The sequence below is a fragment of the Bufo gargarizans genome, chromosome 2, assembly GCF_014858855.1.
Source record: "Bufo gargarizans isolate SCDJY-AF-19 chromosome 2, ASM1485885v1, whole genome shotgun sequence".
In the NCBI taxonomy this organism is placed as follows: Eukaryota; Metazoa; Chordata; class Amphibia; order Anura; family Bufonidae; genus Bufo; species Bufo gargarizans.
Genome location: NC_058081.1, coordinates 555,523,324 through 555,550,449, shown reverse-complemented (window position 1 = coordinate 555,550,449; position 27,126 = coordinate 555,523,324). Strand labels below are relative to the sequence as shown.

General features: G+C 44.1%; 1 protein-coding gene across 5 annotated transcripts in view; it reads left to right on the top strand.

The window, feature by feature from the left end:
• The window catches only part of LOC122926679 (potassium voltage-gated channel subfamily C member 1-like), a 146,506-nt gene that overhangs the window by 78,841 nt on the left and 40,539 nt on the right, over positions 1–27,126 (top strand). The window contains exon 3 of one of the 5 annotated variants that reach the window (XM_044278136.1): positions 16,613–16,647. The exons of the other annotated variants lie outside the window; for them this stretch is intronic. Within the exon in view, the coding sequence (XP_044134071.1) occupies positions 16,613–16,647 (35 nt within the window). The remainder of the gene's footprint in view (positions 1–16,612; positions 16,648–27,126) is intronic. 5 annotated transcript variants of the gene reach the window in all.

The window sequence follows — 27,126 nt, the reverse complement described above, 5'->3', positions numbered from 1 at the left end:
GCAAACTCCACTCTGCTATATCTTTCTCTCTGACTCTGTTGTACTGACAGTCTTGCTGTATAACTCAGCTTCTTCTGTATGCTGCACTCTCTATGTAGTCTGGTTCTAGGTTATACTAGGGAATTTTCCTCCTGGCTCCTGAGGCTTCAAGCTTTGGCCTCCATGGCCAGCAGAGCTTAGGGTGCTCTGGCTGGCATAGGCACGTACAGCAGAGACATGCCGCTCCACACCCTTTCCCTAGCAGGGGATAAGCTAGACTGACTAGAACTTCTGCCCCACCCTTTCTGCAGGAAGTAGGAATCACCCACTTCTCTTCAGAGGGGGGTTAGAATGGAATGGTAAGTTCCATTCTATCTACATACAGCTCTGCTGTGTTTGCTGCCACCTGCTGGTGAACCAGGCACATTACATGTGAACATAACAGTTGCATAACAAAATAGGAATGCACGTTGTGGAGGACCTGGAACGACATACATAAGACAACATTATATTAGCCCATTAGAGATAGTAGCAGGGTGCAGTAGTGGTAACACCGCTCTGGGGTGTTACACAAGGCACTTCCTAATGTATTGTGATTGTCCATATTGCTTCCTTTGCTGGCTTTATTCATTTTTTCATCACATTATACACTGCTCGTTTCCATGGTTAGCTGTGTAAATGCTGTGCTGAAAAACTTAAAGGGGTTGTCTCACCTCAGCAAATGACATTTATCATGTACAGAAGGTTAATACAAGGCACTTACTAATGTAATGTTATTATCCATATTGCCTCCTTTGCTGGCTGGATTCATTTTTCCATCACATTATACACTGCTCGTTTCCCTGTAATCAGTGGTGGCTGTGCTTGCATACTATAGGAAAAAGCACCAGCTTATGTGCTCTCCCGCGGTCCCGGCCATCAAATAGGCCTGCACTTTTTCCTATAGTGTGCAAGCAGACCACCACTGACTGATTGCAGAGTGGTGGTAACCATGAAAATGAGCAGTGTATAATGTGATGGAAAAATGAATCCAGCCAGCAAAGGAGGCAATATGGATAATAACATTACATTAGTAAGTGCCTTGTATTAACCTTCTGTACATGATAAATGTCATTTGCTGAGGTGAGACAACCCCTTTAAGTTCTTCAGCACAGCATTTATACAGAGGTGTGAACAAGGCCTAAGAGTGATCATAGAGGAGAAGATCCAGCAATAATGGAATCTGAAAGAAAAGAAAAATTGGCATGTTCAATCACACAGGTACATATTTACAGTAGGTTGAAAAAAAGACACAGGCGGCTCATCAAGAACAGTCTTTCTCTAGCAATTATACCGTACATCATTCATTGCTATATTAATTATAACCCTCAATGCCATTTGTTAAAAGCATCCAGCTCTTTTTTTTCAAAGGGAATTTGTCATCAAATAGCTCACTATGAAACAATCTTACATGCCAGATGCTCGCTTCTGAATACATTCTAATGGTGCTGGTCCTATTTTCATCGATGGCCCCATTGTGGAGATATTAGGTTTTTTATTTTATGCTAAATAGCCCCTGGGTTCAACAAGGCGGTCCGGTTGCACCTTGCTGCCCCTGAGGCTCTACTCTCTTTTTCTTTCCCAGCTATTCCCCCACCACTTTTATTAAATACATACTCATGTCTGGCCCTAAGTTTCCAAAGTCTTGCAATTGTTCATTTGCTTGATTGTTAGGCACAGACACAGTACAGAACAGAAGCTCACCGGCCGATGGATTCCCTACTGCGCCTGCGCAGAACAGTGAAGACAATGAGCAATCATGAGACTTCAGGGACAAGGATGAGTATGTCTTCACTGCCTGGCCCTGTCTGTCAAAGTGGTGGGGGCTTGGCCAGAAAGCAAAAGGAGTGGAGCCTCGGATACAAAGAGGTGCAATGGTACCGCCTTGTTGCACCCAGCGGCTATTTAGCATAAAATATAAATCCTAATATCACCACAATTCAGCCACCGATGGAGATAAGACAAACACCATCACAATTCATTGACCAACGCACATCTGGCAAGATGGTTTTATTGGGAACTATGTGGTGACAGATTCCCTTTAAATTCTGATATAGGATAGCCACTACTACCTCTTGTGGTAGGGCATTCCATAGTTTGACTATTCTACCAGTAAATAATATTTTACTGTATTGATGTCTATGCCTCCTTTCGTCCACACCTAATAAATGTCCCCTTGTCTTCTGTAATGTCCTTATTAGGCTACTTTCACACTAGCGTTCGGGCGGATCCGTTCTGAACGGATCCGCTCATAATAATGCAGACGGAGGCTCCGTTCAGAACGGATCCGTCTGCATTAAAATGGAAAAAAAAAAGCTAAGTGTGAAAATAGCCTCGGACGGATCCGTCCAGACTTTCAATGTAAAGTCAATGGGGGACGGATCCGCTTGAAGATTGAGCCACATTGTGCCATCTTCAAACGGATCCGTCCCCATTGACTTACATTGTAAGTCTGGACGGATCCGCACGGATCCGCACGCCTCCGCACGGCCAGGCGGACACCCGAACGCTGCAAGCAGCGTTCAGCTGTCCGCCTGTCCGTGCGGAGGCGAGCGGAGCGGAGGCTGAACGCCGCCAGACTGATGCAGTCTGAGCGGATCCGCTCCATTCAGACTGCATCAGGGCTGGACGGCTGCGTTCGGGTCCGCTCGTGAGCCCCTTCAAACGGAGCTCACGAGCGGACCAGCGAACGCTAGTGTGAAAGGAGCCTTAATCATGTGCCAGTTCTTTGTATTGACCACGCATGTATTTGTACATGTAAATGAATTACCTCTAAAGTGTCTTTGGTTAAGCTGAGCAACCCCAATATTTCTAGCCTAAAACTTCCAATCCCAATCACTAATCTATTCACCTGCCTGTGAATCCCAAAACTGAATCCTATATTTGAGATGCAGGAAGTGGGGTACTATTAGATCAGGATCACAGGTTTTTATAGTTATTTTTATAGTTTTAGGCAGGTTTGGGGGGGGGGGGAATGCTGCAAAGTAAGAATGCTTTCAAAAATCTAAATGTTAATAGTGTATTTTTATGAATTAACAAAATGCTAACTGAATGAGCAAAAGAGAGATTGAGTCACTATTTGGTGTGTGACCACCCTTTGCCTTCAAAACAGCATCAATTGTTCTAGGTACATTTGCTGGTAGTTTTTGAAGGAACTCAGCAAGGAGAACTAACCACAAATCTGCTCAAATCTTTCTGTCTCTTCATGTAACCCCAGACAGACTCGATGATGTTGAGGTTAGGGCTCTGTGGGGGCCATATAAACTCATCCAGGACTCCTTGTTCTTCTTTATTCTGAACACATTTCTTAATGACATTGGCTGTATGTTTTGGGTTGTTCTTCTGCTGTAGAATACATTCATAGCCAATCAAATGCCATCCTGATGATATTTTATGATGGATAAATATCTGCCCGTATCAAGCTCTTTTAAAAAAGGGCAAAGAAATGGGTAATATTGAGGACCGTAGACGCAATGGTTGGCCAAGGAAACTTAGTGCAACAGATGAAAGATACGCTATGCTTACTTCCCTTTGAAATCGGAAGATGTCCAGCAGTGCCATCAGCTGAGAACTGCCAGAAACCACTGATACCCAGGACACCCATCTACTGTTCAGAGAAGTCTGTCCAGAAGTGGTCTTCATGGAAGAATTGCGGCTGAAAAGGCATACCTTTGACATGGAACTGGGTTGCAGAAGAATGGCAGCAGCTGCTCTGGAAGTATTTGGCTGTAGACGAATGCAGTTTGTTCAAAAAAGGCCGGGAGAGTGGTACAATAATAATTGTCTGCAGGCAACAGTGAATCAGTATGGAGGTTTCTTGCTAATTTGGGGCTGCATTTCAGCAAATGGAGTTGAGAATTTGGGGAGGATTAATGATGTCCTCAATACTGAGAAATACAGGCAGATACTTATCCTTCATGCAGTACTATCAGTGTTTGATTGGCTTTGAATTAATTCTGCTGAAGGACAATGACCACAAACATACAGCCAATGTCATTAAGACCAATCTTAAGTGTAGAGAAGAACAAGGAGTCCTGGATGTAATGATATAGCCCCCACAGAGCCCTAATCTCAACATCGTTGAGTCTGTCTGAGAGTCATGGGGGAAACAAGTGAATCTTAAATTCTACCCGCACCTCTGTTCCTGCCTATTTGCATGACCACCCTAAGTGGCAGACCACAACTGGTCGACAGTTCCTGCTTATTTACATGCTGGGTCTTACCAGGAAAAAGCAGAGGGAAAAAACAATAAACAAAGCGACATGCAGGCACACAAATACTGAGAAAAACTCAGAACCAAACGGATCCGTCTTCAAAATGCTTTCAGTGTTACTATGGCATCCAGGACGCTATTAAAGTCCTGGTTGCCATAGTAGTAGTGGGGAGCCGGGGAGCAGTATACTTACAGTCCGTGCGGCTCCCGGGGTGCTCCAGAATGATGTCAGAGCGCCCTATACGCATGGATGACGCGCCATGCGATCACGTCATCCATGCGCGTGGGGCGCCCTGACGTCACTCTGGAGCGCCCCGGGAGCCGCACGGACTGTAAGTATACTGCTCCCCCGCTCCCCACTACACTTTACCATGGCTGCCAGGACTTTAGCATCCCAGCAGCCATGGTAACCATTCAGAAAAAGCTAAACGTCGGATCCGGCAATGCGCCGAAACGACGTTTAGCTTAAGGCCGGATCCGGATCAATGCCTTTCAACGGGCATTCATTCCGGATCCGGCCTTGCAGCAAGTGTTCAGGATTTTTGGCCGGAGCTAAAGACATCCTGATGCATCCTGAATGGATTTCTCTCCATTCAGAATGCATGGGATAATCCTGATCAGGATTCTTCCGGCATAGAGCCCCGACGACGGAACTCTATGCCGGAAGAAAAGAACGCAAGTGTGAAAGAGCCCTAAGAGTCAAACGTACTGGATCAAAACCAAGAGAGAACAATGAAGCCAAATCAGAAAGAAGATTACTAAAAAAATACCAAGCCGAGGTCATACACGAGCGGCCAAGTCCAGGTCCAAATACATCAGGCAGAAGCGAGTCCAAGATCCAAGCAGGGTCAAACTAGGAGATGCAGAAATGCAAAATCAGAATCGAAGAATCAAAGTCAAAAGAAGTAACCAAAGTCAGAAGTCAGGAGGTCAGAACAATCCACAATCCAAAGCGCTGGTAAGGAATATAGAACCATTCACAGGCAATCTGTGACCAGCAGATTGCCTTTTTAAATACTCTGCACTTCCTGGTCACGTGATGCACTGCCTGGTCACGTGCCACACTTGGCCTCACGTGACCTATGATGTCAGAACACCCGACGTGGGTGATCAGACTGTCTCCCTGACAACTGGACGCCAGCAGGTATACAGAGAATTGTGTCTGCTGGTGCTGGTAGTGAGACTGGGATAACATGAAAAGACAGAAGGATTTGAGCAAGTCTACATCTATATTGTCCAGGGTGTTTGGAACAACTTCCCTGCCAAGTTCCTTCAAAAACTGTGTACAAGTGCACCTTGAAGAACTGATTCTGTTTGAAGGCAAAGGGTGTCACACCAAATAATGAATTGATTTAAATTTATCTTTTGTTCATTCACTTTACAATGTGTTAATTGATAATACTACAAACTAATGCTTTTATTTTTGAAAGCATTCTTACTTTCCAGTATTTTTTTTACACACCTTCCTAAAGCTTTTGCACAGTACTGCACATAATAAAATCTTATATGCTTTTGCAGCTGATGATTGGCATAGAGTATGGCTTCTTAGCTTACTTGTAACCAGAATACCCAAGTCCTCTTCCTCTGTTGTCCCTAGTATTACTCAATTTAATGCATATGCAGTAATATGACTACTAAGGCCTTGGTGCATTACTTTACCTTTATTATCAATAGTGTTGAGCAAAGCAAAACATTCGAAGTGGAATTCGGTTAAAAATTAAGGAGAATTTCCTTGCACTTCATGTTAACTAATCAGGTTTTCCTAAAATGGCGGCTGCACATTTTAGAAAGTAAAAGAAGCTTGGGAACACAAGATCACCCATAATGCCGTGCAGCCAGCAAATATGCAGATAACCATGTCCTGTAATGTCACAGCCCTATAAAAGCCTCAGCCTCACCCACCCAGTCTCCACAATGTCCGGTGAGCTGAGCATAGGGAGAAAGGTGACAAGCACTCATGCGCTAGGGACAGTGTTGCCGAAAACAGTTTGAAAGAACAATATTGGAGAGGGCGAGTGCAGGAAGAGTGTATCACCGTGTGCATCACGTTCTAGTTCAGGGACATTCAAAGTTAATCTGTTATTTTAGTGATCTAGTAAGTATGTCTCTGTATTAAAGGTGTGATATATCCCCATGTCCATCACATTCTAGTGCACCGACATTCAGCGTTAATATGTTATTTTAGTAATACAGTTAGTGTGCCTCAGGATTTGGCTTGTGGGTGAAAGTTCAGGATGAACCTAAAATGCACTCTAACCTTTACAAGGAAACTTAATGTGAATGCACATGTCCAACTGTTCAATGTTTCAGTAATTTTTGCACAACTTGCTGTTCTCTAACAAGAAGCTTAACAGCAAAATTCACAACAGGTGTTTGATCCATGAATTGCCCAATACATTTCCTGGTTCAAGTAGAACCTCATCATGCTGTTAACATTTTGACATCATGAGACCAAGACGACTCCTAACAATTGATCAACAGGACCTCGCCATTGTGAGGCTTCAAGCATGAAGTTCTCAAACGGAAATGGCCACTGAGCTTAGAGTGTCACAGAGTGTCATCAGCAGGTTGCAACAGAGATTCAGAGAAACTGGAAGAGTCACAGAAAGGTAAAGAAGTGGACGTCCTTTTGCCACATCCCACATTGATGACAGCTTTATTGTGAACAATGCCCTGTGGAACCAGAACATGAATGCCACAGAACTCCAGGCACATTTAAGGGAGGTGAGAGGCACCCAAGTGTCACATCAGATCATTTAAAACTGTTTATATCAGCGTGGTCTGTATGCTACACGACCTGCAAAGATACCTGACCACAGGCATCATAGTCTTGCATGGGCCAGGGAGCATCAATGCTGGAGAAGCACCAGTGGGCCTCAGTGTTGTTCACAGATGAAATTTTTTTCACACTGAGCAGAAATGATGGCCACCATCTATGTTGGAGACGTCAAGGAGAGCGCTATGCATGAGCCACTGTTGTCACCAGACGAGCCTTGGTGGTGCTGGTGGTGTTACAGTGTGGGCAGTTGTGTCTAGTCAATACAGAACTGCCCTACACTTTGTAAATGGTACAGTGGCAAGCTCATTCTACTTGAATAACATCATTAATTCAGTCATTATGCCTGTGCATGAACAACACAGGCCTAATTTTATCTTCACAGACAACAATGCACCACCTCATCGAGGTCGCATCATTAGGGAATGCCTGCTGGAGACTGGGGTACCTCAAATAGAGTGGCCTTCACTTTTCCCAGACCTGAATCACATTGAAAACCTATGGGATCAGCTGAGGTGCCATGTAGAGGCTCGTAACTCTGTACCCCAGAACCTCAATGACCTGAGGGCCACCCTTCCCTGAGGGCCGCCCTTTAAGAAGAGTGGGATGCTATGCCTCAGCAGACAATAAGTTGACTTGTGAACAGCATGAGATTTTTGTTGTCAAGCTGTAATTGGTGCTCAAGGCCAGTGGCGTAGCTATCGGGGAAGCAGGGGAAGCGACTGCTTTGGGACCAAGCTCAGTAGGGGCCTGGGAGCAGTAGCAGGGTTGTTGCTACCAAGGCCATATTTCTATAATGGGTGTCACTAGTAGGGTTGCCACCTTTTCTTCAAGCCAAACCCGAACACTTTAGCACCTCGCAGCAATTTTTGGGTAAAGTATACACTATGCACTGCGGCGTCTCAGTATACCGCGGGCTGTAGCTCGCGGTATACTGAGCCTAGGGTGACGGGAGGACGCTAGTTTGTGTCCTCCTATTACCCTAAGGAGAACTATGTAGAAAAGCCTTAACCCCATAGTTCTCCTTTAGCTTTCGGCATTAAGCCAAAAGTCCCATTTTTGGACGATATGTTTCGGCGGACGATATATCTGTGCATTGTAGCCGATACAATTTTTTGGGTATAGAATACGAGTACCGGTATATTTTTTCCAGGTACTTGATACCGATACTGGTGCTTTTGTACCATAACTATGAGGAAGGCGGGCAGTGGATCATGACCCATCACCTGGCTTCCTGCTTTCCCGTGAAGACGGCGTTCAAGTGAAAGAACACCGGCTTTAGAGGCAACCTAGCTTCCTGACCAATCAAGAAGAGGGGCGGCGAGGAAGCCAGATTCACTTTTTTGTAGGAAGCGTACATGACATACTGCCCAGCTTGCTGATTGGTTATGAAGCCAGGCTGCCTAGCAACAAGTGAAGCAGGCTTCCTAGCCAATCAGGAAGCCAGGAGGCAGATGATAACCCACCTCCCGGCTTCCTGATGGGAAAGGAAGTCGGCTGTATGCTCCCTTGGCGCTGCCAGTCAGTGGGACAACTCCCTCCGACCGGAAGTTCCAATATCAGGGAAAATATCGTAGCATTTGGGCGAGTACATACTCTGTATCGCAGCGATATTAGTATCGGTATCGGTAGTTCGGTACATCTATAGTGAAAATCCATTTTATTGATAGTTGTCAATAAAACAACAAGCGCATTTCTGGGCCTAATGAAGGGGGCCCTGCACAGCTCCAAAAGCACTTGTCGATTGGACGACAACTATCAATAAAATGGATTTTGCACTAACATGAAATTTGGATGTCTGTATTGGACGATATCTATTATTACACATAAAAGATGCCCCCACAAAACATGTCACTGGTTACCTTATGGGGGCATGTTTTATGTGCAATACTAACAAGTGCCGTGCCCACGCCCCCCCCCCCCTTTCCGATTAATATTTTTTATTTAACACTTTAAATGTTTTAAATACCTTTTTTAGAAGTTCATATCAGAGGTCCAGGTGTGTGGAGAAGGACGGCAGTTATGGCGTTAGTCGCAGAGGTCGACTGACTCCCAGAAAAAGAAGAAGAAACTGGTGGAGCACTGCTAGTAGCTCCACTCGCTGGGCAGCTGCCGGAGAACGATTTCTCCCATGCTCCCTCTCTCTCTCTGATGTCACTTCCTCTCACTAGCAGAGAGAAGGAGAGGGAGGGGAGTGTCTGGAGACAGTGCCGCCTAGCATCACTCACAGGCTCTCAGCTTATCGCCGCGCCGGCAGTGACAGGCTCAGCTGATCGTCCGCTGCTTAGCTCAGCGCCCATCACCGCTCACCGCTAGCTGTCAGATGAGGCTAGCTGGCAACTGGTCTGCTGTTTGAAATGGAATCCTGTGCCCGGGTCTGAGAACGGCTTGTACCCAGGCACAGGATTACAAACCCGGACTGTCTGGGTCATTCCCGTATGGATGGCAACCCTAGTCACTAGGTTAAAACATTCGGGGCCTAGGCCCCAGATGTTTTGTCCCAGGCTACGAATGTACTGCTTGCTAATGAAAAAAAAAGGGTGACTACTAACCAGGGACGCACTGCAGGAGCTGAAGGACCTGTGATGACATCACAGTCAGGTGATCTGTGCTAGAGGCAGAGCTCAGTGGTGGAGAAGGACATTTGATGGTGTCACTGTCATGTAATAAGTGCGAGAGGGAGCGGAGCTAAGATGTGAAGAGGAGAACTAGTGGAGAAGACCCTGACTGTGATGGCTTCTGTGACTGAGGAGAGGTAAGTGAAGGGATGGATACAATGTGAGAGCCAGAGGAATGCTGGGAGTTATAGTTCTGCTCTCTCACACCACTTCCCTGCTTGGTTGAGAGAGTGATGTTATTTATAAGGGACTTTATGTTAGGGCTGAAGGGAGGGGTGTTATTTACATGTGGACTGTATATTGAAGGGGCTGAAGGGAGGGGAGTGATGTTATTTACATGGGACTGTATATTGAAGGGAGGGGAGTGATGTTATTTACATAGGACTGTATATTAAAGAGGCTAAAGGGAGGGGGTGATGATATTTACATGGGACTGTATGTTGGAGGGGCTGAAGGGCGGGGAGTGATGTTATTTACATGGGACTGTATCTTGGAGGAGAGTGATGTTATTTAGGTTATGTGACAGCAGTTTAAGTAGCATCCATATATAACCAATTCTAACCAATTGCAGTCTGTGTGGCTGTCTACACGGCATTTTTTTTTTTTTTTTTAATTAAAGGTCTAGTAAATAGCGGCCAACAAAAAATAGGAAATGTCCTATTTTTGGCCATTTTTAACAGCCGTCTAGACAGGAGCGTGCCTGTTTAACAGCTGATAAAAACAGGTACTGTGGGGATAAATGATATATTTAAGGAGTTAAAATAATTTGAAAAATACTCACCTCATCCAAAGCACAGGGACACAGATTCCTCATTGGATGCAGATGGACCTGCGCTCCCAGCGTGATGACATCACACGATCACATCAGGTCCTGCTGCATCCAGTGAGGAGCGAGTGTCCCCGCGCGTGAAAGTGGGTGAGGTATGTATCTTTTTTTTGCAGTAAAAAAAAATCCTGTGGGCCATATTATTAATGCTGGTGGCCACTATGAGGGACATTATTAAGGCTGGGGACCAATATTTGGGCATTATTTATAATTGGGGCCATTATAGGGGGCTGGGATAAGCCAATGAAATTCATTCATTTTTAAACAGCCAGGTGGCGAGAAAATGGAAACACAAAGGGTAAGAAAATGGTTATGACAGTGCGTCTGCTTCTGAACGCCTATTTTATTTTATTTTTTTACATTCGTGTGCATGCAGCCTTAGATGGAACTGTATGATGGAGGCGGTTTGGGAGGGAGTGATGTTTCTTGCATGGGACTGTGTGTTGGATGAGGCTGAAGGGAGGGAATTATGTTTTGTACATGGGACTGTATGTTGGAGGGGCTAAAGACAGTGGATTGATGTTATTTACATGGGACTGTATGTTGGAGGAGGCAGGAGAGATGGCTTGATGTTATTTACATGGGACTGTATGGTGGAGGGAGCAAAATTATGTTATTGGGTCTGTATGTTGAAATGGCTGGGGCATTATCATTTCTGAGGGCACTACAGGGAGGATTCTAACTATAGGGGGCACTGCATGGGGGCATTATAAATACAGAGGACATTATTGGGGTCCTGATTGCTACAGGGGGCTTTATAGGAGTGTTTATACATCGGGCTGTAGAGAGCTTTATTACCACTGGGGGGACAATAAGGGGGCCTTATTTCTACTGGGGACTCTGTGAGGGCATTATTAATACTGGGGGGCTCTTGATTGATTGAGCATTATCATGATTGGTGGCACTGTAGGGGGCAGTATTACTAATGAGGGCATTCTAGAAGGAAATTACTATTGGTGGGACTTGGAGGAGCACTATTACTATGGGAGGACTATTTCTATGGCAGTAATTGGGGGCATTGGGGCGCACAGCGAGCAGCAGGATAACACTGTGGGAACTCCAGGTTGTTGGGGCTGATGATATAAATGTGAGGAAGCTAAGATGTCTGTGTGTCACACTCTGCAGAGACGAGGGCTGGCTGAGAGAAGTTGTCCTGAGCTAATGTAGAAGATGATGACAGAGAAGATCAATAGAGACGCCAGTTGGGAGGCTCTGGATGTGACAGGTATGTGCTGCTGTATACTCCTGTATGTTTGATAGTGTCTATGCAGCAAGTAAAATGTCTAGTGCTAGTGCGGGCAGGGGGGCATTGACTGGGCCATATGCATTGGGGCTTGGGCCCTGGATCTTTTGAGACCCTAGCAACGCCCCTGTTTCTAATAATGATTTATTTTTTTATTTTTTATTTTACATTTCCCATCTCTCCCTGCCTGGGGAAGGGGCGTTGTGACGCTGCGCAATGAAACAAGAGGGGAGAGAGGGATTCTCCTACCTCTGCGCTGCTGCACTGTGTTATCCGATTGGTGGAGCAGCAGTGAGCGGAAGCTGCTGCTCCACCAATCATTTCAAGTAATACTTCAGTCACAAACAGGGCCCGCTCCCAGACTCCTAGAAGCTCCATGTGGACCCTGGATGTGATCGTCCGCGCGCCTGCCCGCCTGGCAGGCTGTCTCTCTTACCTGCCCACCCGCCTCACTTGTAGTGACAGCTGATCTATTATTCAGTCGTCTGAGCATCACTGCAGCTTGCCTGCCAGCCAATGTTGCCAGCCTGACTAACAATGGTGAGTCTGTGCCCCCTGCCCTGTACTATGCCCCCTATGCTGTATTCTGCCTTCTGCCCTGTACTATGTCCCCTATGCTGTATTCTGCCCCCTATGCTGCAATGTTTGTGCCCCCATGCCCTGTACTGTACCCCCTATGCTGTACTGTGCCTCCTATGCTGCACTGTGTGTGCCCGCTATGCTGTACTGTGCCCCCTACCTTGTACTGTGTCCCCCTCTGCTGCACTGTGTCCCCCCCTGCCCTGTACTGCATCCCCTATGTTATATTGTGCCCCCCTGTCCTATACTGTATCTCCTATGCTGTATTGTGACCCCTGCCCTTTACTGTACCGCCTATGCTGTACTGTGCCCCCTATGCTGTACTGTGCCGCCTGCCCTGTACTGTGCCCCCTATGCTGTGCCCCTTATACTGTACCGTGCCCCCTGATCTATGCTCCAATATATTACTCTGTAGGGGGCACATTACAGGAGCATAAGGGGATACCCCTGTACTATGCTTCCCAACCTTTACTATGCCCTCTTATACCCTTTACTGTGCCTACTAACCTGTACTATGCCCTCATACCCTGCATTGTGCCCCCTTACCATAGCCTGTACAGTGCCCCTAATCATACCATGTACTGTGTCTCCTTATACCCTGTTATCCAGTCACTGTATGGCGGCGTTATCCGGTCACTGTATGGCGGTGCTATCCAGTCACTGTACGGCGGTGTTATCCAGTCACTGTACGGCAGTGTTATTCAGTCACTTTATGGCGGTCATTCAGTCCCTGTATGGTGGTGTTATCCAGTCATTGTGTGGTGGTGTTATCCAGTCACTGTATGACAGTGTTATTCAGTCACTGTATGGCATTGTTATCTAGTCACTGTGCGGCAATGTTATTCAGTCACTTTATGGCGGTCATTCAGTCGCTGTATGGTGGTGTTATCCAGTCATGATATGGAGCTATAACGTTACAGTGTTTTGTTATCCAGTCATGGTATGAGCTATTATCCAATATGATGGTATTATTTAGTGTCAATATGTTGGTGATTATATAGTCACTAAATCTATTATTATTCGGGGTTAGGGCTAATATCTTTACAGTATTTACTGTAGATTCTAGTACATGATACTGTGGAGTGAGCCTTGTAGAATACAGTCCACACCACTGATCACCAAGACCAGGCTGTGCACTCTGCCAGCCTTCTGTACTATAGCATGCAGTACATTGCAGCCTCCATTCTCTGCCCCTAGTGCTTGGCACTTGGCACTATCATGGCACACTAAGGCCGGTTTCACATCACGTTTTGCCATTCGTCTAATATATACATAAAATGTATATGTTAACAAATGCCTCAGACTGACACCATACAGTGGCGTCCGTCACCATAGAGTACCATTGTAAGAAAAAAAAAATTATACGTTAACGTATACGTATTTTTAACAGACTTTGCAGGATACAAAAGCAAAATGTGCTGCGTTTTTTTACAACGTATACATCAAACGGAAGGCAAAAATGTGATGTGAACCCTGCCTTACATATACACACATACGATGCCAGGATAGTCATGGGGGAAGGGGGGGATACAAAATTTTGCTGTGGGGCCCAGTCAGTTCTAGCTACGCCCCTGCTCAAGGCCACATGACAAGTTATTGAGACATTGACTTTTTTGTTGGGGTATACCCACCACTATTGTTGGCTTTTGTTTCAATAAATTGTTTGAGATGAGGAAATCACCATTGCTGCTTCTACTTAAATGCCCTACTTTCATGATATAATATCACTAGAGTGTGAACTTTTTGCATTTTCTATAAATTTCAACTGGAAGCCAAATATCCCTAACTTTTTATGAGTAGTGTATCACTGTGTTCATCACTGTGCAATGCACCAACATTCATAGCTAATCCGTTATGTTAGCTTTAGCATTAGCTTGCGTCCATATTACAAGCAGGTGTAATTTATCGCCCTGTACATAACTGCAGTGGAGCAAAATTTATCATAGCTAATCCCTTCTGTTAGCTGCAGCGTTGCATTCATAGCTAATGGTTATGTCCGTACAATGGGCAGGTTTAATTTATCATCCAGTATATAACTGTGCAGTGGAGTTAAATTTATCATAGCTAATTTGTTATGTTAGTCGTAGCAATACGTTAAGTCCGTATTACAGGCAGGTGTAATTTATCGCCCTGTACATAACTGCAGTGGAGCGAAATTTATCAAAGCTAATCCGTTATGTTAGCCGTGGCAATACGTTAAGTCCGTATTATGGGCGGGTGTAATTTATCGCCCTGTACATAACTGCAGTGGAGCGAAATTCATCATAGCTAATCCTTTCTGTTAGCTGTAGCGTTACGTTAAGTCCATATAATGGGCAGGTGTAAATTATCACCCTGTACATAACTGTGCAGTGGAGTAAAGTTTATCATAGCTAATCCATTCTGTTAGCTGTAGGAATGTGTTAAGTCCGTATTACGGGCAGGTGTAATTTATCGCCCTGTACAAAATTGCAGTGGAGCAAAATTTATCAAAGCTAATCCATTCTGTTAGCTGTAGTGTTACGTTAAGTCCGTATAACGGGCAGGTGTAATTTATCGCCCTGTGCATGTGCAGTGAAGTGAAATTTATGATAGCTAATCTATTCTGTTAGCGATGCAGTTGTTATACACTACGGCTAACAGACAGTTGCCTGGGCCCTCTAAAAGAACTGGCAGTGTAGCAGCAGAAGAAGGGGGTGGGTGGTAGCAGCTGCAACAACAGGCCAGAGCTGCCACTTTCATCCAGAGGTCGTGTTTTGACCAATAATCCAGCTGTACAAGAATGGTTGACTTGCTCTTCAACATCATCTCAAGTGACAACAGATATACACAGCCAGGAATCGGTGGGTTCCTCTGACACCTGTCTCTTGCTTTTGCTGCTCCATCTGTTAGCCAAGTAATGGTAGCCGACTGCTCTGTTCTGCTTTGGCTTTGTGAGGACAGTCAGCAGTTATAGGCCAGCCAAGACTTGGAGGAGAGGTCCGCTGTGGAGTCCTTTAGACGTGCAACTACCGATGATGACAGTCAGGTGGGAGCACATGTTGCGTGAGGTCAGGGACGTGCTCAAGAGACAGTTGAGGGTGACAACATTTGTAGATGATGTAGCTGATCGCAGGTGGGAGACTGGAGAAGAGGGGACATAATCATCAGGGGGCGAGTGTGGCAGCATGCCTGTGAGACAGCAGGGTGGAAGCGTGCCCGTTAGCCAAAAGGCTAAAAGACAGCAGGGTGGATATAGTGATAGCTATATAGCCAAATGCGTGTGAGGAACACACTAGCAGTCAATGGGTTCATAAAAGCAGCAGCAGGCAGGCATCATGCAGCGGTGGAGGGAAAATGCCATATTCGGCAGTGTGGGAATTTAGTGTGGGGGTATGCAGAATGTGTGGGCAGAAGGTGAGGTGGGATTACGGTTCTAATGTAGGCACGACAGCCCCTCATCAATACATGGAGCGTCACCATAAAGTGGAATGGGAAAACCGTGCCACTCATTTAGTGTTAGAGCCTGATGCAGAAACCGCTGCATCTCTCACCAACCCGCCTTGGCAAACTGAGCCACAATCGCGTGGAACAGCTCTATGTCATTAATAAAGAAATTGAACACTGGCTGTCTCCTCGCCACCTGGAGGTGGGAACCATGGTTACTGATAACAGCAAGAACATTTTGTCTGCGCTGCGTCAGGGAGGGCTGACCTATGCACCCTGCATGGGACACGTCTTCAATCTCATTGTCACCTGTTCTTGAAGCCTTCCACTTTACTGCAAGAGCTGTTAAAAATGTTCAGGAAACTGTGCATACACTTCAGCCACTCTTACCGTGCAAAACACACCCTTCTTGAGCTGCAAAGGCAAAATGCTCTTCCCCAACATCGCCTGATATTCAACGTTTCCACCCATTGGAACTCCATGCTTCCTATGTTAGACCACCTGTACGAGCAGAGGAAGGTGGTCAACGATTTCTTAATGCTGCAGATGGACAGGTCTATTCCCCAGTGTAACTTCCACGTTAGCCACTGGCAGCTCATGTGTGACATGTGCTATTTGATTAGGTCCTTTGAGGAGGCCACTTTTCAGTCGGCAGAACTACAGGATAAATTATGTAATTCCACTCCTTCACATCTTGGAGAGGATGCTGAGAAATAAGATTGGTGATGGGACAGAAGACATGGTGTTTACATCTCACGCCCACCTGAGCCTTTAGGGGGATGAACTGGCAGAGGAGGAGGTCATAAACGTCCAGGAATTTTATGCACAACTAGGTGGTTTATCTGCCCAAGCAACAGGAGAGAACCAGGAGGATCATGAGGAGCTGGAGGGCAACGATGAAGACGACGCAGATGACCCCGGCAGACCGTGGCAGTATGCAGTGGAGATGGAAGCAGGGAGGCAGTACCAGCTCCATAAGTATGAAGTCTCTGATGAGCAGTTTTCTTCAGCAACCTTCTGAAGAAACCACCCAGCAGCAGCAGCAGTTGGACATTCAGTAGAATCTCAACCAGCAGGTGGTGGCATACTTGGAGTGCACCCTTTCACCCATGATCCAAGATACTGGGCATGGATACCTGAAGTGTGGTCGCAACTGGTCAAGTTTGCCATCGCTTTCCTGCCTGGCCAGTTTTCTGCCTGTTACTTCTGGCCATGTGCTGCTGCCACCATTCTGATGCAGCCACCCACCTCTGCCCATTCCTACAAAGGGGCTTCTTGGCCTACTGATATGTACATGTTGCATTTTTACAAGGATATGCATACCACTGGCCCTTGCTATCACACTGCTGTTGTTGGGTTCTGCTACTACTGTGATCTGGCACCATTATCTCCCCACTGTCATGGGGCCACTATTCTCTCTTGGTGCACTGCACACTGATGTACACAGCGATACACTCTCCCTGCAGTCTCCCCGCACTCTCCCTGCAGTTTAAGTTCCAACCCTTCACATTCAGATTGGGCCACCAAGTGGGAGGAATATGATTAGGCAGATTGGGCTGGGTATACGTGATTTATAGTGATTCTTGACAAATTAATTTGGATCTAATTGAAATTCTTGGCGAATTTTGGCGAAGCTACCAAATAGAGTTTAAAGTATCTATGTGGTATTGCAGAGGTATCCCTAGATGCATTGTTTTTAGGGGGGACCTTATGGTTGCCCATCGCTGTGACATGCAGACTGCATCTTCTTTAGTTAATTGATCTCCAAATGAATAGGCCAGCTCTGGTAGATGACAGAACAGGGACAGACCAGAAAAGTAGAGCACGTTCTATTTTTCTCTCTCCGTGTTGAATCATTCTCCTCCTTATGGAAAAAGCTCTTTACTCTGTTCATCTGCAAAATCCTCATTTAAATAGAAGAGACATTTATAAAGGCTCCTACATACATAAGTCCTTAAACAAACACTGACCCAGCTGATTTACTGCCTGAGACTTCTTCATAAATTTATACCTGTTCATAAACGGTGCAATGTTTCGACCTATGGCAATGACTGGACTAATGATTGGACAGATATAAAATGCTTCTGTAGATCAGAAGTGTTCAAGATCAGATTTAACAGCAATAGTTGCATTTGAATAGAAGTAAACTTATAGTAAGCATGGTTACCTGAATATCAAGGAGGTAATTTCACTTACACTTGTATTAAAGTGGTGTCAGAGCCAATGACATGAGCCAATGACTTAGGAAAAACAAATGACTAGAATCACTCAGTAGTGGCCGCATAATATGATCTACAGTTGTTTCAGGTTGTTCAGGAATGGCCACGGTCAACCATTATCTTAGGATGTACTTTGATCCAACATCCAAGAATGTCAAGAATGGGCCTCCTTCATAGGAATAAAACTGTAATAAGACAATGAGAGCCATAACTACTCTTACCTAAACCAGAAGAGGGATCTGATTTTCTGCACAATGGAGAACCCACATAGTTGAGCTGGTCATCAGAAACCCACCTGAGTATTATTTTTCCCCACCAAAAGAACAAGGTTTTATCCTTAGTATGCCCTCTCAACCTTTGTATTTCATAGCATCTGCTATGGTTGTAGTTACTACCATGCACCAGTCAAGGGCGTAACCACCATAGCGGCAGACCATGTGACTGCTATGGGGCCCAGGGCAAGAGGGGGCCCAGTCTTATTTGGGATTATCTCTTCTACTGGAGGTGAAAACTTATTCAGAACTCTACCCTCTAAAGAAACAACTTTTAGCAAATGAACCAGTGGAAAAATGGCCCAAGGGTCATTGAAAAGGGTTTAAGCAGAAACCCTTCTGTCCTGTGTGGGGGACCTGGTTAGATCCTTGCTATGGGGCCCTCACTTCTCTATGTATGCCACTGGCACCAGTGTCTCAGGTTGTCCTGGAACAGCTGTCCGATGAAAACGTTGAAAGCCTTATCCTAATTTCTGATTTGGATGATACAAATGGAACGTCAAATCGAACCACATATAATGTTACGAACAGATCATTATAGAACATGACAGTGTAGGTCAACGTAGTCACCTAATCATACCAAACATAGAAACATAGAATCACACATGGTTTATTGGTGTTTGTAAACGTTATCTCAGCACCACAGCGTTTCTGTGATGTCCACATTATAGTCATATAAATACACGGGGCATAAGACTGGTAACGGGAAGATCTTATCTCACTATGTTCAGGGGAAGCAGTCATGGAAAGCCGGCACGTTTCACATAAATACAACAACAAGTATCAATAAAAAAATGGAAAAAATGGAAAGAAAGAAACAAAGATTCATTGAAAAAAAGTAACTCACTATATAAGATTATTATAAAATACACTCTCTATAACTAGGCTTTGGGGATTATCTATCTCTGTCTACTGGAACTCAACCAGTTCCATGAATAGGAATGCACAGGCTCCATTCCCGGTGCAGAGTAGGCTGCCCATGCACAATCACTCTCTATTGATTTCTATAGAAGATATCTAGTACACTGAGTCCTCCATTAACAAGGGGACTGAGTAATATAATTCTAAGTGTTGGAGAGGATCTGTGTTTTGGGTTGAACTAATATGATTTTATTTGTATCCATACACAGAGGACAATGATATGCCAGAAACATTACTCAAAAAGGGGGTTCTGAGACCACAGACAAAACAATCATAGATCCATGCTGCATAATATTTTAACCAAGAAATCTGCATTAGTGAATGTGGATGTGCTTACCTCAAAAAGAGATTTTCAGGAGCAGCATTCTTGCTCCATTCATAGGTGGACATCTAACAGCCCTTCTTACACAACCCCTGTGAGTCCCATCATTTCTGCTCAGAGGCAGAATCTGGATGGGTTGGTAGGTAGGGTTAGAGCAGGAAACTGAACCTTTATGCCAGGTGGGAAAAAAAAACTAGCTACAATGTAAATTAGGATTTAATTTAAAATGCACCATGCAAAATACACACTGCAGCTGCTGAAGAAACCTCTTAAAAAAACATAAGCATTACATGTCTATTCGCACTGCAAAAGTCATGTGCAGCAGTCTTCTGTTGCAGCAAGAGTTAAAAGGGTTGTCTCACATCAGCATATGGCATTTATCATGTATATAACGATAATGCAAAGCGCTTACTAATGTATTGTTATTGTCCATATTGCCTTCTTTACTGGCTTGAATCATTTTTACATCACATTATCCACTGCTCATTTCCATGGTTATGACCACCCTGAAATCCAGCAGTGGTGGCCGCGCTTGCACACTACGGGAAAAAATGCTGTCCTTTCTGTTGGCCAGGATTGTGGGAGCATGCACAGCAGTTCCCATCCCAGTCACCTCGTATCTGTGCTGTGCTGCAGCGGTGGCTGCAACCCCTGGATAAGAGCAGTGTATAATGTGATGGAAAAATGAATCAAGCCAGCAAAGGAGACAATATGGACAATCACAATACATTAGGAAGTACTTTGCACCACTTGATGAATACCATTTGCTGAATTGAGACATCCCTTTTAAGCAGTGGCTATGTAGCACTTCTCCTCTCTGTATAATAATCAGGTTCAGAAAATCTCTACTTTGGTGGATTATAAGGACAGTAATTCCAAGTATTTTAGGAAATTGCTACATTCTGCAGTTTCCTAGTATATCACTGTAGGTTCGCCTAAGGGCTCATGCACACGACCCTATGCCCTCTGAGACATACGATCCGAGAGCAGGCCATATGTACCGGAGCAGCATAGATCGTGCGCACGCGAGCGCACTACATCATAGGTTACTATGATACTGTACGCATCGGGCCACCCGCTGGGCTATCGTCCCGCACTCATATGATCATATAAGTGCAGGACAATAGTCCCGCAGGCGGCCCGATGCACACAGTATCATAGTATCATCGCGTCCGTAACGACCCGATATATAAAAGGATCATGTTACTTTCACTGCACGGTGAACGCCATAAAAAAAAAATCTATGATGGAATTGAAATTTTGCCCACCTCACTTCCCAAAAAAAGGTATTAAAAGTGATCAAAAAAAGTCATATGTACCCCAAAATGGTACCAGTCAAACTTTCACCTCATCCTGCAAAAAACTAGCCCCTACATGAGAGAATCGCCCAAAAACGTAAAAAAATATGGCTTTCAGAAAGTGGAGACACAAAAACATGTTTTTAAAAAAATATTCTTTTATTGTGTTAAAGTAAAATAAATAAATAAAAAGTATACATATTAGGTATTGTCGTGTCGATAACAACCAGCTCTATAAAAATATCACATGACCTAACCCCTCAGGTGAACACCATAAAATAAAATTAAAACTGTGCCAAAAAATCCATTTTTTATCACTTTACATCACAAAAAGTGTAATAGCAAGCCATCAAAAAGTCATATGTACCCCACAATAGTGCCAATCAAACAGTCTCCTCATCCCGCAAAAAATTAACACCCTAACTAAGACAATCGCCCAAAGAATAAAAAAATATGGCTTTCAGAAAATGGAGTCACAAAAACATGATTTTTTTTTCAAAAACGCTTTATTATGTAAAAGTTAAACAAACAAACAAATAAAGTAGACAAATTTGATATAATCCGTAGCAACCAGCTCTATAAAAATAGCACATGATCTAACCTGTCAGATGAACGTTGTAAAAAAATAAAAATTTAAACTGTGCCAGAACTGCCATTTTTGGTAACCTTGCCTAACAAAATACGCAATATAGAGCGATTAAAAATCATATGTAGCCCAGAATAGTATCAATAAAACTGTCACCTTATCCCGTAGTTTCCAAAATGGGGTCACTTTTTGGGAGCTTCTATTCTAGGGTGCATTAGGGGCGCTTCAAATGGGACATGGTGTCTAAAAACCATTATGCTGACTTGTCGGCGATGAGATGACACCTGAGATGCTGTTGTTACTACGGTATCACAGTTGGCCAGGGATGTTATGTGACCGCTCCTCTGAAGATGCTGGCTGTGATGCATGCTGGGATTTTTACTTTCACTTTCCAGCTGCTCTGCCCACACAGCCTCTCATCTATGGGAGCAAAAATTATATATACACAGTATATCTCTCATTATACTAATACCTCTTGGCTTTAGTTACTGTCTAGGGCCATTTTTTTTTTTTTTATGCATATGGTGGCCAACCCCTTTAATTAATCAGTTAAAGGGGTTGTCCGGGATTGGGAAGATTGGTGTGTGTGGACAACAGTGGCCTAAATTTTACATTGATGCCTCTCCTACCTTTACTAGACAAACACTTTTGACATTGAGAAAATCCAAACCGGAAGTGCCCTTTTTCTTACAGTCAGTGACGTACTGGGTCCCTTTCTGCAGTGAGCCCAGTGAAGTCTCCGGCACTGATGGGCGGGCAGTGAGCTTTAGTGCTGCCCTAGCCTGTAATGGCTATGGCAGAGCTAAAGCCCGCCCATCATAGCCGGTGACGTCACCGAACACACTGCCGGGCGGAAGCCTCCGCCCAGCAGTGTGTTATAGTGAACAAAAGAGCCCTTGCCCTGCGATTCTGCTCAGGGCAAGGGAGAGCATCGGAGCATGAACTGCTCCGATGCTAACCTCAGGGGGGCTACCTGGATGAAATTATGGGTATGTCCTGGTTCAGCTCTGAACCCGGACAACCCCTTTAAACAGCAGTTTGGTATAAGCTGCAGCTGACTTTTCATTTCCACTCCCTGCCCACACTAGTTATCCCCGTGTTACAGAGCCGACTGCTTCTATTATTACGCACTGTTCTGTGCCCTCTGTATATATGGCACAGTAGCACTCAGGCTGCGAGCGTCTGATTGTAGCTTCCAGTAAGGTGAAACTGAGATGTCAAACCTGATTCATTCAAAGTGAAGTAACTACTTACTACCTCAGTATGTAGAAATCAGGGACCCACACTTCAGGTTGTAAAACAGGTGCCTTAATGGTTGATGTTTCTTTGCCTTTTAAGTGGTTATTTTCGACCAGCCCTTGGATGTAGACTCTTTTTGTGCAATCATGTGTAAAACTCAAAGCAAGGACTATATCACTTATCTACCTGTAGTTCCTGCTGTTTATAGAATCGCTTCTTAGCTTTCAAGTTACTTATGTACCAAGGCCATAGATAAGGCCAATGATGTCTATCTATACTCATCAAGGGAAAATAATCAAAGGGTAGTTGTAAGGTCAAAATCACTATAACTGAAAACAACTACCTAAAATATAACTTTTATTCAAAGTTGCTAAAATATATATCCCTACCGGGGGTACCAAAATTAGACATGGACAAACACAGAAAAGAGAAAATTAAGGACCAGGCAGAGAACTGATGCTGACGGAGACGATATGGGCAACTCGTGTGGATTAATAGTGTCTATCCCTAAGGTGTCCCTCAGACTATCCTCAGCCCAGAGATACACCTGGACGGTAGGAGCACTCTGTCCACGTGCCCTGGCTGCCTGTCCTTATAACGCCCTTGCCAACGGTATATTAACCCATATGGATGTCTGGGTCCTTGTATATACTGATTACTAAATACATATACAAAACTTGATATCACATCACTTGTCCCGACGCGTTTCCCCTTTCAATTAAAAAGGTTTGTCAGGGGACACAAGTATATAAATGTGTGTCACAGATATACACCAAATACAAAAACAAAACCAAAACAAAACTGGAGAACCCCCAAGCCAGTACTGGTCAGCGAGAGGGAAATACAATATACGCATAGCCAATTGGCAAAAAGACCAATAGAAATAGGTAACACAATATACGTGTAGCCAATTGGCTAAATAGAAGAGGACCAGTACTGGCTTGGGGGTTCTCCAGTTTTGTTTTGTTTTTGTATTTGGTGTATATCTGTGACATCCATATGGGTTAATATACCGTTGGCAAGGGCGTTATAAGGACAGGCAGCCAAGGCACGTGGACAGAGTGCTCCTACCATCCAGGTATATCTCTGGGCTGAGGATAGTCTGAGGGACACCTTAGGGATAGACACTATTAATCCACACGAGTTGCCCATATCGTCTCCGTCAGCATCAGTTCTCTGCCTGGTCCTTAATTTTCTCTTTTCTATGTTTGTCCATGTCTAATTTTGGTCCCCCGGTAGGGATATATATTTTAGCAACTTTGAATAAAAGTTATATTTAGGTAGTTGTTTTCAGTGATACCAATGATGTCTATCCATGTTATAGATGATGTCATGAGATCAAATATGCCAACAACTAGGAACCACATACCCCAGAAGAAGACCAGTGGTAGGATCCACAGCCCTGGTTAGTTCCATCCCCTTAAAGGGGTTGTCCCATGACTAATGTAAAAAATGAAAATCAGATATCATATAGTACATGGAAATCTCTTTCTAACAAAGCTAGAATCAGCCCTGTACCTCACATGGATCCAGAGATCTCCTCATTCATTGCTCTGCTAGATGCTCTGCTAGATTTATATCAAGCTGAAAGCACAAGGGGCGTGTCTTTTCTTCTGCAGCTAAGGGGGCATGTCTCAGCTCTCCCTATTGCAGCTCAGGGGGCAGATGAATGATGAATATCAGTGAGTAGGACTGTGATAAGGAAAATAATAAACAGCAGGTGGCACTATACAGATACATTTTATTGAATAACTCTGTGGCTATGCTAAATTTTTAATTACATGCAATCACAAAAGTATTTAGATCCAAGTGGTGTTTTGAAAACTGTAGAATATTTTTCGTGAGACAACCCCTTTAATTTCTGTGCAGAACTCCCCCGTTCAGAAAAACTGCATTTTTTTAAGAAGCGGTGGGAGATTAGCCCAAAGGACATAAAAAGAGGAAACAAACGCTCCAATAAAGTCTCCTGGGTGGCAAAAGCATGCACCATAATCAGGGCCCATTATGCTATAGGCTGTTGTGCCTCCTCTCTTTGATGTATGCCACCAGCCATCAAAGACCGTATGGGATGCTCTGCATCATTATGACTAGTATGAAGGGGTGGTGGTACTTGATGATGAGCACCATGCCTTGCCTAACAGTTGTGCCATGACTGCAACGTAGCCCCATTGAATGGAATCAGTGCCTGCTCAGAAGTATCACCTTAGTTATAGGCATTGTGTATGTCCCAACATTTAGACCTTTATCAGTCAGACATTGATTCCATAGCTAACTGGTATACCACCACTGCTTATCATGAGAAGACAGGATTGTCTTCTGGAATACTGTGACTCTGTTCTTCACTTGCCAGCCTGACCTCTTCTGATCAGGGCAGGGATATGTGACCATCCACATTTTTATGGGGACAACCTTTATGACACTCTATACAGGGAACACTATAAATAGGATCTGCGCTCTGTTGTTATGACTGGTATGTAATGGAGTGTGGGGCTTAGAGTGCAATCCCTGTTAGCAACTATGCCTAAGTAATTGGGGGGGGGGGGGTTCTCCACATCACTATGAATAGGATTTTAAAAAGATCTAGTCCCTATGGAGGCATTTCTTGCTTGTACCCCACTACTTCATTCTTAGATTGGGTACAGAGCCCCTATCATGTGATGGATATCATATGCTGTGCATATTTTACTACCAGGGGCACAATATGTCATAGCTGTAGGATCAAAGAGCACCAAGCGACCATAAAGTGCAAGACACACTGAATTTCACCTAACAATAAAATCCCATCCCCCACCTGCGGTTATATTCTGTGCACCATCTCAGTGTCTTCCCAGCTACACAATCCTGCATTCAATAATGTTACACAATCAATATTCTAAGGGCTGTATGCCATTACATCAAGACAAAGACATTCCATTTCCAGGACAGGAATAAATATATTTAACTGGAAACATTTGCTCAGTTCGACAAGGCAGCTGACCGATTCTCTACCGCAGATCTATCACAGGATGGAGTGGACAGGCTTGGCTATTGTCTTTTGTGCTGCATGAGTTTTCCTAAGATTTTTTTTCTGATGAAACAGCTTAGCATCCACATTATATCTTTTGCCAAAGTATCTCCGGATCTGCTGTGTGGCTTTCAAAGGAACCGGGGAGTTAATTAGACAGGAGTGTGAAAATGCCGCAGTAATAACCTGCAGGGAAGATCTTATGCTGTACTACATAACTGCTGCTGTGAACGGACCTGTCCGACGTAGCAACAGTATCTATGGAGGGCTCGACCTGGGGCTTGTGACAGTGAAAACCCACAGATCATGAGAGAAGCTGGAGCCGAGAGAGACACGTTTGGCTGATGATGAGAACTTTCCCAAAACAATGTTAGAAGACAACGATAAATCATCTGTGTACTGGATGTGAATATCAAGGATTTGACAAACGTTCCAGAGCCAGAAATATTAACTGCAAAAAGGATCTTGTAGCATTCAAGACCTGCTGAGTGCAAGAGGTCTGAGATCGTACACAGACCTTGTCTAAAATAAAAATCACCATATATTTTGTGGTCTTCTCCGTAGGTTCTTACAAGGAAGCCCCTCCATGAATCAGCACCATTCCCAGACTGCATGGGGCATCATTTCGACAGATGCACAACCTATCCATGCATGTTCTCACCTCCAAGTTGCAGAAATGGGGTAACTTTCAGCTCGAGACAGAACAGACTAGGCACTTCGTAGGGTTCTAATTACATTGTGAGTCTAATTTACGTCTAGGGCCAAGACTAGTTTTTGCCACCCCATGAGTGAAACACAATGAATATTGTAGAGGATGCCAGTGCCATTGATTTATTTGGAGACCAGCTGAGATGTGACAGTGACTCAAAAATCTAACACAAATATAGAACAGCTGGACAAAAAAATGGACAATATATAGGTTTCCTACTACATGATCATTGGAGGTATCTAATGAGTAGGATGATTCTTCTGGGATTATTACGAAGACTTCACCAAAGTCTTGGTATAAATTCTCAAACATTTTAACAATTCAAATACCTCGAACTAAGTTGGGTTTGCTGAATTATAGAGCAGTGCTGGAGAAATTCTGAAGCTTAACTTTGTGCCAGGGTCCCAGTTTGTAAGGTTTCTGCACATGTCATAATACAATCCTGTGAATGGGGCCCTATAGTTAGATTACAGAGTTTATTTTTATTTTTTTAAAAGGAGACCCCCCCCCCCAACTTAGGTTCTCCATACAATGCAAAATACACTGTCAAAAAGTAAAGTGAGAGAAAGAACTCTCCTTGCCTTCCATTAACTATACTAATGTTCAGAAAGGTTTTTGCACCCATATATAGTTCATTCTTGTAATTATATATAAACTAATGCATAACATATACTGCAATATAATGAAAAGTTTTTTTGTTACATTCATTTCTTGTGTTCAGTATTGTTCTATTCTTCAGACTAAAGAACAACTCCATGACTAGATGACATGCAAATACCTAGGATATTCTTAATACATGTAGTTTAGACAATAGGAAAAAAAGCAAACACTATAATGTATATAGTCATCCGCATCCAATTACAACTTAATTTGCATAA